We start from the raw sequence: 16,312 nt of genomic DNA, 5'->3' as shown, positions 1-16,312 counted from the left end.
CACCAAACAGAGACACAATGGTGATGGAGCCTGGGAAGCAGTGGGTGCCAACAATGCCAGACTGGAATGATGAACTCAAGCAGTTTGGCCACTTATAATTCCACAACGCATGGGGATGGTTCCAGGAACGAGGAGATGCTCGAGGTTCACAATGGCTTATTCAGCATCCACAAACACTGAATAAAGAGACTCGAAAAAAGAAACACACACAACCACAAAAGCCAAGCCAGGAGAAGCACTGATTCGGGAATTGTTTTAGAGAGATGAACATGACAACTCAATGGGTATGAAAGGCTGGACCCAGATGGCAGGAGGTAAGAAAAGATCATAGCAATTATGATGCAGCATAGCTGTCAGTGATACAAGGACAGATCACGTCGTTGCTGTCAGGAAAATGGAAGAGGATCTTTTCATTGCTGTGGGAAGATCAAGGTATTAAAATTACATACGTACATACGTCAAGAAATGAAGACCAATTGCAGGACAGATACAGGAACCTTTAAGCAGCTCCTTTTAGGACTGTGATATGACTTCAGAATGTCTGATCCAAGAAAGCCTGGCAAATGTTTAAGACCTTCTATAGTGCTTTGCAAAAAAAAAATAAAAATGTTATGTGACTGAGAACACTTTCTGTGACTTCTGGTATGTCTGAGGAAGGCCAGTGACACCACTGGGGAATCTCATGGATGGAATGAAGGGCACAAGCTTGTTGTCCTAATAATCTTCGTACTTGATTGGGCTTAAACAATGAAAGGGTGCTTTTTCAAAACCACATTTAGAAACACATTATTTCGAGCATCCTGGGTCTCACAAATCACCATCGTTTTGAAAACACACTCAGGAGAGTGGAATATGTCATAAATTTACATACATATGGTCTGTACTTGAGTTAGAGGATAACAAAGGTGTCATGGGGCTAAACTAGTGTGAAAGAAAAAATCATGAAGAACAGTCATTGTTACTGCTTGGTTCTAGTATTCTCCCAGAGGCTCAAAGGCCAGCATAGGAGAAGAAAAGAAAAAATATTTTAAAAATGTAAAAAAACTCATTGCTTATAATATTACTGCTGCCTGTCTATTTCTACAAAAGGTTGTGTGTAAGAGGTTTGTAGTGTTGAAAATAACTGAAATAACTGGGTGGTATTAGAGTATATAATCATTGTGTTTGCAATAGTGTTCGAAAACAGCACATGCATCAAAATTTAAAATATTTTGCTGGCCTTCCAGAGTCTTTTGCTAAACCTAGTGTGCATTGGAACCTGAGTGAATGAATCCCATTAGTCATCACCATCTTAACAATATGCACTTCATATAGAGCTGGCTTCTGCACAGAGGAAGGAAATTACCAGTACTAACAGAGGAAAGAAGATTTATAATGAGCAAATATACAAAAGCTCCAAATAATTATAATATTCACAGCTTGGCAATGACTTTCTAGGCTATGAAATTACTTTTCTTTTGGAAGAATGGAGATTCTACAAGGTTAGTATAAACAAAGGGTAAGTGGAAAATCAAATTGCTCTACACAAGTTATTATAAGGCCTGGAATATTGGTGACAGAATTTAAAAAAAAAAATGCTTATGAATCAGTGGATTTTTGTTTTGTACATTATTGCAATCAAAAACACTCCCTTTCAAGTCCTACATGGGAAACAAATGGTTATATTCAAATCCCAGCTTACCCCTGATACAATGAGTTCTCCACCCAGGTTCTGAACTTCTGCCTTCACTTTGCTGCAGATATTGAGCTGGTGGCAGTACAGGGCAATGCGCTGCAGGTAGGCCAGCAGATCCTGCTTGCAGGCGGAGTCTGGGCACTGCACAAAACAGAAATATTGATTAGATGTAGCTGAGTTCATGAGATTAGAGACAGCTAATCAGATAGTGGCAATATGTGTGTGTTAGGTGGATCTATTCCACTTTGTCTTTACATGAGGTACTTGATAAAGTGTGAAAACTCAAATTCTACCTTTCATTTAACTCAAGATTTATGAATTGAAACCTAAAGATGCACTCTACCTTTCTGTAAAATGAGAAACCTCTTTATCAGCATTATGAAAATAATAGTTTTAAATTACGCTCTGCATTAATTTATGGTATTGTATTGAGCAGCCAAAAGACCAGGTTTAATTTGAAACTCCAGGCTGCCTGCTGGGTGTCCAAGTTAACATCCGATATGGACCAGTTAAAGTCCAAGAAAACCCAGTTCTGAGTGGTTATCCCCACTCTAATGCCAACTCTTGTCTGCCTGGCAGCTTCCCTGGCATTTGTGCAGACATTCAGAGGATGAGATTAGGTCAAATGTGCTGGATGCTGTGTGGGTTTCATAATCAATAGAACTAAAAAAGGCTCCAGTACAACTTATTCATAGTCTCTGGGACTCTTAACAGAATCATCCCCCACAATATCAACAGCATAACAAACAACAGCCTCGTAGTTAATATTCAAAGTCTTGCCTCAGGAGAACAGACCTCGGTAATTCACTCTGATGAAACAGAGCTACAAGGGTCCATTGCTAACAGCATGTTTCCAGTAAATACTCTTTGGGGCTACCCAGCAAAGTCTGACTGACAATGTTCCTGCATAGCTTGGGGAACAAAGATTCCAAATATGCCTTTTTATCACCTTTCAGAGTTTATGCTTAATTAAAAAAAAATATTATCAAAGCATTTCAAGAAAAACTGATGGAATTAAATGCACGTGAGTCAACAACATCACAGCTCCTGCCTTGAGATCACTGCTCTGGCCCAGCAGCTAATGCTGGCAAGGAATGTGTTCATGGTGAAGTAGTTGGATATATTGTTGTCTATAACCCCAAAAGGATCACTTGGCTTTTTTCTCTTCCTTTAAAACTAATAATAAACAAAGCTGGAGCTTCACTGTGGCTGCTATAGAGTCTCTCTTCCTCAGACAGCTGCCACACCATTCAGGCATTAATCCCTAAAAGACCTCTTCTCCCTACTGGTGCCAATGTAATATAAAAATATTTACTCAATTCTTGAAGCCTATGAACTGAAAGGAATGAACTTTAAAGCAGTACTTCTAGAGAGCTGTCAAGGCTTTAAATATAAGCACCCTGGAGTAAAAAAAATGTAAGGCTCTCTCATTGGAACAATAATTAAAAATGCAACTGTCCACAAAAACTTTATATTGCATCAGGGTCTCCAAATTTTCGTGAAATATCATTAAAGTGCAAGCACTAAAACAAATACTTCGTTCTCAAAATGATTTCACTCTTTATTATTAGGGTTACAGTCCTCTGAAATTTAAAATGTGACTCAAGTCAAGGCACTCTAAGCATAACAAGTCTCCTTGTGTTTCTTTCTTTAAAATATTCCACCTCTGCAAATACTGCAGACTAGGAATTTCATCAGCTGACAGATGGATTTCTTCTTTCTTGTGTTAAAATGAACAAATGCTACATTTGAAGGATTGGAATGGGTTAACTACAGGAAAAATGCTTGCTGCTGCTGAAGAAAACCTAAACCCAACATTTTGGAGGTTACAGGAGAATGGGCAGCTTTGGGGTTTTTGTCACTCTGGCCCATTTTCCATGGCAGGGTGTGTTACACACTATCACACTCGAAGAAGAAAAAGACACACTTATTTTGAAGAGGAAGACTAAAGGCAAGGAAGTTACCAGTTCCCACTTCCAGCAAATTTTCTCTCGATGACAATGAAATGAAAGAAACAATAGGAAATTTACAAGGGAAAAAATAGTGACATTTCATTTGCCTGAATCTAAAACCTGCTATGTAGGACCTAGATTTGAAATTTGGCTCTTGACTTTTAATATGATGCTTCCTCGTGCTTTCCAGATGAATAGATAATCCAATCTGAAAATATACATACAGCAAGTTCATCTGTCCAGCTGTGACACGAATTTGGTAATGGGAGTGAGGACACAGACCCCACAACATGCACAATATGCTGAGGTAAACCAGAAAATAGGTAGTCAGAGAACCTTGAAGGAGTAAAGTTCCATATCAAGGGAAATTGCTAGAAGAATGAGCTGAAAAGAATCTAAGGATTCCTAGGCACTTGGCAAGGGGAACGGAGCATCCAAGTCCCCACTCCTTTTTTAACAGCAAATACATTTTGGATGTGGTGACCTCACAGGTCTTTTCCAACCTGAAAGAGTCTCTGTCTAATTCTAACAGGCCCAGAAGTGAGGCTGCCACACTCAGGCATTTCTGAGCTTTGGAGAGACTCAACAGAGCCTTTCCTGTTCTTCAAAATGCTGATGGGTGTAGAAGAACCAATTTCTATGGGAAGATCAGGATCCAGACTCCCAACAGGTAATTTTCTGCCAAGACAGACTTTTCCTGCAAAAGGCAACTTATCCATAGTGGTTACATTGTATTTCTGCTCATTTTGGGGCTACCTGATCAGCTACTGCCCGTGCCAATTTGTCCATCCTGGATCCTGCCTCTGCAATCTTCTTGGCCGCATTAATGACATCGGATGTGTTCTTCAGGGGGCCTTTCCCTCTGTGAAACACAAGATGATTACCCACAGTCTCAATAAATCATGAAAGGCAACAGTTTCAGTGACCCTGTTTAGTGCTTGATTTTAAAATAGTAACACGAATGTCCTCTTAATTTATTACAATTTCGCCTTTTAAGTACTTTATAGTACAGCTTGATTAAGAAATCTGTCTGCTGTATTTCCTCTCCCTTACAAAATGCCTCACTGGCAATTTAGTCCGATGGTGCCTTCAAGCACATGAGCTGTACTTAATAGGATATGCATTTTTAAGTGCTCATTAAGCCAGTGTTCTTCCTGGAATACACAACTATTTCAAAATTATGTGACTCCCAAGCCAGTGCTAAATGTTCAGCCCATCATGTCTAGGGCAAAAATGTCACATTTTAGAAAACCTTTTTTAAGCAGACTTCTTGTTGGAAAATAAAGATAGGTGAAGCATAATCCTTATGTTACACACTGAAAAGTTACACTTAAAACGTTTAACTAGCTTTAAGACTGATCTTTCACTATATTTTAAGCTGATGCACAAAATTCTGATTTTAGTCATTAAAGCTACCAAAATGTATTAAGACAAAAAGTTTCACCACAGACCTTCCTGAGTTTGCTTCAGACTCGAACCTTTAATCCTGATTGTACCAATAAAATTGCTGCTGTTTCTGAGAAAGGCTCAGCTGGAAGTGAGTTCATTTTCCATTTTTTTTTTTTTTTTAATGTGGAAAATCATAATATGATCAAACATACTCATTTTTTTTAATGAAACAGAAGGCATTTTTTCTAAGCACAACATTGCATTATTTTTGGATTTTTTTATCTATAATGGAAAGAATAACATGCTGAAACATATTTCTATTTTAGTCTTCTTTCCAGACTTTCATTACCACCTTAAACAGGCAATGAAATAGAAGTATCCCACTTCTGGTGAACTTAAACTGCAGCAACAATACTTCTTGGTGACCCCGTGTGCTTCTACATTAATTACATGAGCAGATCTGACTGTCACAGACTCCATGCATTTGAAAAATTATTCTAGTTTAACACTGCTGAGGCTACAGCCAACCAAAAAGGTGTGAAAGGCTTGTTTCTGTTTTAATGGAATATATTAAACAACTTTTTATTGAATCTGATGCAGACAGAGGTGCACTTTGATTTTTTTTTTAATTTACTTCAAATGTGACAGTAGCTTTCTCTCATTCTCAGATTAGTTCTGTTCTTTTGAAGCTAGAAAATATAATTATGAAATTTTCAGTGTCATGTTCAATGTGTCAAAGGTGGTCCAGGAGGTTGCAGAAAATGTGCATATTCTGGGCTGTTGCTTTAGGCTATCATTTTTACCTTCCATGATACAGTGACACTGTTTGGGCAGCTATCACTCTGGTTTTTTGCTGGCAGAACGATCAGAGACACAAAGACAATACAAATACAAAAGTAATACAGAATTCTGTAAAATATCCTATCCATCTGGTTCTACCTCCTACCATTAGATCACGTTGCTCCAAGCCCCAACCAACTGGCCTTGAACACTTCCAGGGATGGAACAACACAAAGAGATGAATAAATGGATATCTGATTTTAATCCTGAAGAAAACCAGGAAGATTTTCATCCTGTTTTGTGTAAATCACATTTTGATAAATACCATTTAAACTTTTGAACTCACTTTAAAAATAAACACTGAATGAAATTTAATTTATTATGGTGATCTGGAATGCAAAGGATCTTGTAAACTGTTCTCCCCGGTGTGATTAACAATATGACCATTGTTAATGATAATAATTCTGTTTACACTGTATCATCAATGAATGGTCTTTTGATGCTATGCAATTAGAGAAGAATGAGACATCAATAGACAAAAAAAAATGAAAGCAAAATAAAAGAAATCAATACTGACAGACTCCCACAAAGCATTAGATCAAACCAGTTTCATTTCCTTTGGGATTTTTTTTGGAAGGAAGTTCAGTGTTCAAATGATATAAATAGTTTTGCCATTATTTTTGATTGACACAAATTGTGCTGAAATGTTCAAAGTTCAGAGAGGTGCATGCATTTAGATGGGTACTAAACGAAATGTCACTAGAGTGTCTGTAAGGTCACAGACTAACTTTGCTGCTGAAATTCAGAATGATCTGCAAATAAAAGAGGCTTGAAAATAGCACAAAAACTTCACGTGATTAATCCCATTTGGAGAAATACACAAGACCAGTGTATGTGATGAGTGTTCCTTGCTTTGCATCCCCGAAACCACAGCGAATCATCTCGAAAGGGTACAAATTGAGCAGAAAGGGGAAGGTGTGGCACATCTGAGCTCCTCAGCTGGGGTTATTTTGTCCTTACCTGGTGAAGTCTGTCATTTCCATCATAATCATGCACATCTGCTTGGCCAGGACAATGATGTCATTGCCACTGTCATCCCACTTGGCCACCTCCGCATCCAGCTTGCTCTTTTCTTGATGGAATATCTCCACCTGCTCGGCAATCTTTGCCTTCTCCTCCTGGGGAAGCTGAGCCATGATAGCCTGGAGAAAAAACAGGAGTTGTGTGTGAAAAAAAGGAAGCTACAAATTGATGTTTCCAGTGGTCTCAACAGCTTGAGTTTCTTTTTATGGGAGTTGAAGATGCCAAGCAAAATCCAGTAGGTATTTGATTTCTGTCAGGACAGGCAAAACCACATTCACAGCATGTCTATGCCTCTTCTTGCACTTTCAAGATAATAAAATTTATATTTATGATGTCGTGATTATTCACCAGTTGACACGGGAGGATTAAGTTCCTATTGAATCTCAATTAGGATGAAGAATAAAACAAGTTACATTTATGGGAAAAGGCAGACTGAATTGCTGTGTCTCCCCTTCTCTCATTCTCTGTCAGAAATAGAGGATTTCAGATTAACACAACACTAAAATAAACTATGACACACAAGACAATACATTTGAAGTGAATTGTAATAAACATATCTTTTAATGATATTTAGTGTTCTAATTGCCTCTTGGAAGAGATGCAAAAAGGCACTGAACAGGTTGATACTGATCTGCCTCAGCATCAACAAAGCACGAAGTTCCCTCAAAAAAACCCCTAAAAAATTATAATAATTACTTTTGAAGATCAAATGGACAATTTGAATAATGATTTCCAAGTTGAGCTACTATTTGGCTCTAGGGGTTCTGAAGACCGCATTATGCATTTAATGGGGTGTGACACATATTTAAGTGTCATTACATTTTTTTCTTGTTTATGTCACTTTCAATCAGCTGAAGTCTTTTTCTACACATCCTTAAAATGCTCTTGGCTTTTAAAAATTCGTAATTGACCTTTTCCAAAACTGAAATTAAAAAGGGTTATAAACAGTAGATCAGAAAATGAGAAATTTGCAAGTTAATCAAATTAAAATTCAACACAAGTTTTAATTAGGCCTTATCAATGTAACTCAGCAGTTTCAAATGTTAGCATAATAGTCTCTGCAGACAAAAATGCAGCGTAAGTCAAGCTAATAAATAAATATATAAAACACTAGAACTGAGGAATTAACTGAAGTTAAGAGAATGTGATAGGAGTAGTGGAATTTGGGAAGTTTATCTGTATGACTTGTCTGTGGTTTCTTCGAGTGGCAGCTTCACCTGAACACTCTTTAAACTGGTAAACAGTGCTTTAATATTTCTGTTCCAGCTGCTGATGTGCTTTCAAAGCAGCCATATCCTATAGCAAACGCAGCCCATAAATTCCAGTTTTATGCCTACTGAAGACCAACACAAGTCTTTCTACTGAAACACTAACAGCTTTATGGAGTAAGCATATTAAACAAATCCATCACATTCCACAAATGAAAATATTTTGCACCTGTTCCACAGAAAAGGTTTGGATAAGATATTATTCTGCTTAGCACTCCAGACTGGGGACTGGGCAGCTTCTGCTTAGCAAGTTTCCCTTTTAGTTTTTTATCATTTGTTGCTTGCTGTGCCACATTGCAATCTATGTTATTCAGGAACTCTCTTTATGATGTCTTATGTTTATACAGTGTGTAGCTGAGCAAAGCAGAAGGTTTTAAGTGCAGCAGTAATAATAACCACAATAAATGTAATAGAACTTCAGACTCTAATTAAATCCCCAGGTGAACTCAATTCTCAGTAAAATAAATTACTGCAGTCTTTACTTGGGTTTCAGATCAAGAAAGGATGACATGCTACCCAATCCTAAACATAACCAAAAAATAAGAAAGGCTGTGAAATTTGACAAAATAATCTGTACTGTATCTCATTTCTGTTCTACCTGAGACTTACTTTAGTAGTCAATACCTTGAATATCTCAAACAGGACTTTATACCCTTTAAAATATAAAAATCACAAAAGATAATTAACTACATCCAGAACAGCTCTGTCATTATTCTCAGAGTAAGGTATCCAGGTACCATTCTGCAGTTCTTGGGACTGTACGTTTTTCCATGTCAGTTCCTGGTCACCCAGCTCTCTCTGGGATCCATCTCTCTTCATGTAGATGATAATGAATTTATAAGTTATGTCCTCAATATGCAAAGACAACAGTTTTTGCCTTAGAGTTGTCATGATAAAATTCCAGTTTTTCTGATACATGGTATGCTCTATTTACCATCTATATTCAATATTCAGGGAAATTAATTCAAGACAAAAAGAAATCTCTGCCCATTCCACTGGATCCATGTCTTACATTTCTCCCATACCTCTGAGTAAGCTTCTTTTAAATTTTTGTTATTCTACTGTTTCTTTTCAGGATGTAAAACCTTTGTGTCAAGCCCCAACCTACAGCAGCTGAGAATTCCTCTGTCCTGGTCCTCTGAGCTTTCACAGCAGCTTTGCTTGTTGGTCCTTACGTTGTCAGCCCTACAAATCCTCTTCCAGATGCCAAGGTAAGAAATCCTCACTCCAGTTACCAGCTTTGCTGGTATTTGAGTGTGTGGGGAGGATGCTTCTCCTTTAGTCCATAACTTCACTTCCAGCACATCATAACAAACCAGACTTGTGTGAAACAGCCATGAAAATCATTCAGATAATTCCCAGTTTCCTGCTGGTTCTCTGCTGGAAAAAGTTAAAAGGCTTTTCTTTAAAAAAACCTTTCTTTCCAGTCAAATATATTTTCATGGTGTATTTTCCCGAAAATTATATTCTGATTTTTTTTTTTTAATAATCTGAGCTGAGAAGGCTATTCAGTAAAAGGTAAACATTCATCAGAGGGGGGCATAATCCTGAGTGTTAACAGGAATATTCCTGAGTGTTAACAGACTTCACTTCCCCAGCACCTGTGACCCCTGAAGCACTCATCAGCTTAATTTGCAATCCCCATGCACAAGCTGAGGTCGCAAATCACAATGACTGGAGTTTATCATGATGTAATTACCCTGGTAAAATTACATTGACTCAGTAGCAAATGTCTTCAATTACAATTAAATTACAGGGACTACTCAGTAGCTTAAACAGATCTTCTTGACAGGTTTGCACACTGGGAAACATGACTAATGTAAGATTTCTCTGGATACAGCACGTGGTGCCCTGATGGGATTTTTTCTTCTTTTTTTTTTTTTTTTTTTAATTTGCTGACTACTCGCATGGTTTCAGCAAATTCCAAACCTGCAAAGCCTTCTCTTACAGCATTAGCTGGAGCAAACAGCTGATACTAGGTACCACAAAAGCCCCAAGGTCACTCAATAAATGCTACTTAAGTAGGTCTGACATGAAAAAACCTTCAACACGTCGGTCGGCCTGGTCCCATCCTTTCTTAAACAACCCTGAGGACTGGAAATCACTGCCTTTGCTTTCCGAGGCAGAGCTTTTATTGGTCACTATCCAGACACTCACTGGATGCATGTGGGGTTTATACTCACCCTTGCACTCTGGCCAGCAATGAGCTGGTCATCCTCAGTCTGGACGCTCGTTCGGCTGCGCACGTCATAATCCTCCTGCTCGAAGTCTGAGTCATCCTCGAGCTCCTCAGGGGTCTGGAGAGAGAGACACAGGAGTGAAAGCCACAGAGAGGAGATGACAAGCTTAAAAAGGACACAGACAAAGTCCTGTGCACAGTGAGCTCTTATTTCATTGACTACCTGCCCAGGAAATGCTGTTCTGTTCTCCTTTGAAATGAACTTGTCTGCCCCAGCAGTCAGGAACTGAAATTGAATTGTCTTAAAAATTAAATTGTTTCAACCCTAGTTTTCTTTACAAATGGCATTTTTCATTACCTTGCCACAACTTTTCTTGCTGCAATTTTTCTTAACTCTGTTAACATGATGAATGCAGTTCCAGGAACAAATATCCTTTGGAAACACTAACAATGGGAAAGCAGTATTTCAAAATAATGTTATTTCATATATAAACGGACACTAACACTATTATGTTACTGAAAGCTACATGTAATCTTCAAAAGAGAAAGTAAATACCTGGGGAAAAGCAACTAACATCCTGGAAGAAAAATTTATCAAAGCAAGTGAGAGATTTCCCATTTAAAGAAATTGCAAATGACGTTGATTGGTTTTGAAACAAACGTGAAATTTATAATCTGTGTAACTAGTTAGTTTACATGGTTCCTTTCATATACAGAGCTTTGGAATTTCACTCATCCTCCAAATGACACCATGTTGTCTTCACTGCTGGTGCTATGAATGACATGAGGGTTTCTTGGAAGATTGATGAAATCAAGTTACATATTTTCGGGCCTCGGATTATTTAAAATGTTGGAGGGAGGGAGAAAAAAAAAACAACTGATGGATCTGTTCATTTGGGCATTTTCACCTTCTAGCAAAAAATTTGGACAAAAAATGTCCATATGTATATACAGAGAGAAAGTCTAAAATCACTATTTAAGACCATATTTAATATAAATGGTGCAAAAAAATGGAATCTTTAGAAAGAATATTATATTGCATTTTATGATTGAATAGCATGTGGTACAACAGCCTGGCCATGAGTAAGTTCTGTAGGTACCATTCATGACAATGGTAATAGGAAAAGAAAACCACAGTAACTGTGCCGAGAAATCCTCACCTTACTGGACACCCATCACCCCCAGTGGCAGCCTAGAAGGCCAAAGCACTACAGAAGAAATCATCCAGGCTAGCATTTCGTGCTTGGAGGCACCATCAAGTTTTCGAGCAGAGGCGCTAATCACTGCCAGTTGTCATTACAGCTCTGTCTGGAGGATGCTCAGTCACTAGGAACGGGTCCAAACCCTCGAACGTAACGCAGAGGAGTCTTCTGGCGGTATTTCTGCTCCAGCCTGGCTTCCAACACGAAGTGCACATCACTGTTTGTAGCTGCACGGTGAAGTGCACAGGATGGGGAGAGTAAAACACAGCCATCTTCATCTGACTTGAAGAGTATGAATTAAATATGTGTTTTAATGCTGAGCACTGGAGGAAGAAATAACGAAGTGTGACAGCGTGGTAATGAAACTCGGTCTGCACCTCTGAAGAGAGGCATGTACAAAGAGTGTGTCTAACAGGATAGGCAGAAGAAGAAGTTTAGATGAAAAATGAATTTACCTTCTCTCTACTGTCACAGGCAAAATAGAAGGATTGGTACCCATCATTATAATGACCAATGGTCCTGTTTTCCAATCACCTTTAATCCCTTTATTCTCTCTGCTCAGCTGCCTGAGAGCAGGATGTGACCTTAAAATCTGTCATAAACAAGCAAGCTACAAAGAGAATCCTACAAGTCCCTGAGCAAAGAGTATTTTCTATCACAGGGCTCAGCTTTTCATCTGCCTAAGCTTTGCTGTTTAGAACAAGAACAGGGTGGAGAGCTTCAGTAAACCCGCTGGCTCTTCCCCATCCTCCAAGTCCACTCAACGAGCCCGTTTCACTGGTCATTGTAAAGCCAGTACCCTTTCACACCCCAAATACACTCCTCTTAGTTTCTTCTGTCTCCACATTTAGAAATAAGATTATAAAAGATAATGTGCAGTTCTTTCCAAGGCTTTCATAGTCAGACTGACAGTAAAGATGTAATATTCAAAATATTACATCTCAACACTGTAACCAATAAGGACATGAGGCTGCCTCTTAAAAAGAAAAAATATTCTGTAAATTCTATGCAAGGACTTATTCTTGAAGAAATATCCAGAAAAAAAAATGTATTGCTGTTACTGTCTGACATTCATAATCTTAAAATCTGTGGTCTTCAAAGCACTGAAATTCAATGTGTATAAACGTTGAACTTGAAGAAAATGTAGCGCAAACCAAAAGGGCAAGTAATGCAACTGTTGGCAATATACTACAAGCACAAGACATCTTCCTGTTTCCCTTCTGTACAAGTGAGATCTAATTCAAAGTGATCTTTCAGATTCACTCTTTTTATGTTTTAAAGAGTGGTGAATTTAACGCCCTCACTCCTTCCCCAAACAGCTGCATTTTTCATTAGGGTGAAGAACTTTATGAAGGGTTAACTTTTATCTGTATCCTGCCATTTCAAACATGCTCACGTTTTTCACCCTTGCACCATAGCGTTGTTTTAGCTGATCCCCTGGAGATGCAGCCCATAGAGAATAGGGTCTCCCTTTTGTTCAGACACAAAGGTATAAAAACAAATATTATATTGAATTTCCTTGACTTAAAGACTTCTACTCTTAGCAGGGCCTTCTAAACATACCAGAACAACTCTAATTTTTGTGCACAACTAATAGGACCTTGATATTTAAAACCTTGTTTCCAAGACAACAGAGTCTGAGACTTCATTTATCTGAGCTGGAAGACAGTAAGACTGATTTGATCTTGCAGATACCTGGACTTATGGTCACACAAATGCAGCAAACACAGATCTGAGACTGGAGACAGCTTCCAAACAAAGCCGACAACCACCAGTGGCAGAAGAAGCTAAAGCAATATTCAAAACTAATGGATTTAATGAACTGATTAATTTCAGCAGAAAAATGAACTAGTTTAATAATTTTTAATCTGTTTTGTAGCACAAGCCATAAGACTTCCCAAGACTACTTTTTTTTTTCCAAATACAGTATCTCTACTACACACAAAATTCATCTAACTCAAAGGAAGTCTTCCAGTGACGAAGAATCTTTCACAATCCCAGATAAATCACACAAGAAATATATACTTTCTCTTTTAAGATGCATGTTGTATTTCCAATATGAATGTGGTGACTTTCAACTTCCAGGCATTGGAATATTTTTTTTTTTAATATCTCTCTGGCTGTTAGACTGAAGAGCTTGCTGTGAACAAAATATCTTCCATCTATGTCATTTTTTTTATCTTTTGTGACTGCAGTATGAAAATGTGAATTATGCAAGTATAAGTAATAAAATGGCATCTATACACAGATTTATAAATGCAATTTGTTTCATATTTCAGCAACTCAAATGTACTTGATGAAGACAGAAACCACACTTTGCTATGCACTTAAAAATTGTAAGATGCAATTACACGAATTTCAGCACTGTGAACAACAAGTGAAGATGACCTTGTAATGAGAGCAAAGACTGAAGAGTTGGAAAGATAATCTCCCATTTTTTACAATGAGGTTCCCTCTTATTCTAAAAGACAAGGAGAAAAGGAAATAGACTTTACAATATGCATTTATATCCAACTCCACCCTATTCTGTACATTCATTTTGGTACAACTGCAGCCTGAGCGACTCAGGTGTAAGCAGCACCTGAGTGCCTCAGTCAGAGAACTTCTCTCACTGCAGGTCTTCAGTTGTTTGGTGATTTACAGTAAAATCTAACACTTCAAATTCAATCTGAGAAGCAGCAGGCACTCAATGGAAACACTGGAGCCCATAACACCCTTTGGAGATAGGATGTTTGAAAAGATGATGGGATTCTGCACCAAATCTGGTTTTACAGAAGACCTGAATTGTTCCAGCACTTTGGACTTCACCACGGTGGCTACCCCAGAGGTGATGGTGGCTAAACCTGACAAGTCAAAAAGGAGAAGAGCTTTAATACACCCAAACAGTTGGGGCTAAGGACCCCACAGTCATTTCATTTTTATTCAGACTCGCTGAGGTCTTCTCCCAAGGACTGAAAACCCCTCAATGACAGAACAGAGTAGAAATGGAGTTAATAATAGAATAAAATATCCCAAGTCGGAAGGAGCTCACAAGGACCATCAAAGTCCAGCTCCTGGCCCTGCACAGGACATCCCCAAGAGTCACAACTTGTACCTGAGAGCATTATCCAAATGCTTCCTGAACTCTGTCAGGCTTGGTGTGAGTGACTGAAATGGTTAATGGCTTAAACATTGTTAAAAATTGGATTTATTTAAATTTTGCCGTTACAGCAAAATTGTATAAAGAAGCTGTGACCATGGAAGCCCTGTCCAAATGTGCCTCCTGAGGGGAACTGGTCTGTGAGTTAAGGCACCTGATGGGAACTTGAGTGAAGGCAAAGGTGGTGCTATTGTCCAGGTCTAAAGAGAGCTAAACATGGCTGGAGGAGAAGAATCAGCTCTGGCTCGGTTGATGGGGAGGAGGAGAGATTTTGGGTGTGTGACAGAGGGAGTGAACACTCACCCTGCCTTACACAAACTGGCTCAGTTATAAAACCTACCCAGCCTGGGAAAGCCACATCCATGGGGCATTCACGTGAGGGGCAGCTGAGGAGGGGTCATAAACCATCATAAAACCATCAAAGACCCCCAAAACACCCCCAGACTCATTCCTGATGCCTTGCAGCAGAGCACTGCATGTGATGCAAAGTGATGCCACAGATCCAGAGTCTGCTGCAAGAGACAGTTTCAAACTTGTTCCCCCTAGGGGAGGTACCAGGCATTCCCACCTGGGCCAAACATACATTAACCCATTGAACTCTCTGTTTTGTGGGACCCTCACCACTGCAAAGACCAGAAGAAGAGGATCAGTGAGAAGCTGTCGGGATCCATGGAGTGGTGATATTTTCTGCTTTGTCTGTCTGTCACTCTCTTTCTCTCCCACCCTGCCCCTCTTTTTGTTTCTCTCTCTCTCTCTCTCTCTACGTCACACTACTGTTAAATAAAATCCATACTATCAACTTCAGCATATGGTCTCGTTTGCCCCTTAATTCAGGCAGAGGCATCTCTCTAACAATTTTAATAACCGGATCTTAACACTTAGTGCTGTGACCATTTCCCTGGGGATCCTGTTCCAGTGCCCAACCTTCACCCTCTGGGTGAAGAATCTTTACCCAATATCCAGCCTAAACCTCCCCTGACACAGCTCCAGTCATTCCCTCGGGTCCTAAGATGCTCCCAGAGAGCATCTCCCAGCATCACCCCAATGAATCAAGTTTATAGATGTTTAAAGTCTGAAGTTGGCCTTGGAGACACATAAGAATGAGAAAAAATGTCACTGTGAGTCCTCCTGACTGTAAAGAGGGTTTCTGGCCAATAACTGAGGGAATTTCACAAGCAGCTATGAAAACACGAAGTGTAATTTCATCCCTACAGAGTAATAGGAAAGATGGTGAACTGAAGTTATTATTTTCTATTTTATTTCTAGGTTCTATAATTACACTCTTAAATTCATTTATACTACTTCTTAACTTGTGGAAGAGATCTTTTTCTTCTGCATAGATAATAATAATAGTCCTCAATGAAAACAGGAGTTTCCTTTCTCCTCCAGAGGGACAATAAATTCTCCCTTTTTGAAGGAAAAAGAGAAGAACAGAGACTATCTACCCTTTCCTTCAGCTTACCAGAAGCAATAATACCAGCCAAAATTAATTTTTAAAGTGGCTTTATTTACTTTCTGGAATGAGGGAAACATCTCAGATAAATCCAATCTTTCACGGCTTTCACACGAACAATCACTGCCTGAAAATAATTGTGTCAGATGCTCTAAAAAGTTTCCAAGATTGGGTTTTTCTAATGTTTTGTAA

At 38.7% G+C, this 16,312-nt stretch overlaps 1 protein-coding gene across 5 annotated transcripts in view; it reads right to left on the bottom strand.

Moving 5' to 3' along the window:
* Positions 1–16,312, bottom strand: part of CTNNA2 (catenin alpha 2) — a 466,491-nt gene that overhangs the window by 27,253 nt on the left and 422,926 nt on the right. For all 5 annotated transcript variants that reach the window (XM_032107990.1, XM_032107992.1, XM_032107989.1 and 2 more), the window contains 4 exons: positions 10,331–10,444; positions 6,817–6,998; positions 4,384–4,489; positions 1,682–1,816 (listed from right to left, as the gene is read on the bottom strand). In XM_032107990.1, coding sequence (XP_031963881.1) covers positions 1,682–1,816; positions 4,384–4,489; positions 6,817–6,998; positions 10,331–10,444 — 537 coding nt within the window. The remainder of the gene's footprint in view (positions 1–1,681; positions 1,817–4,383; positions 4,490–6,816; positions 6,999–10,330; positions 10,445–16,312) is intronic.

This window comes from Corvus moneduloides, chromosome 5 (assembly GCF_009650955.1).
Source record: "Corvus moneduloides isolate bCorMon1 chromosome 5, bCorMon1.pri, whole genome shotgun sequence".
NCBI classification, from domain to species: domain Eukaryota; kingdom Metazoa; phylum Chordata; class Aves; order Passeriformes; family Corvidae; genus Corvus; species Corvus moneduloides.
This window is presented reverse-complemented; position numbering and strand designations above follow the sequence as displayed.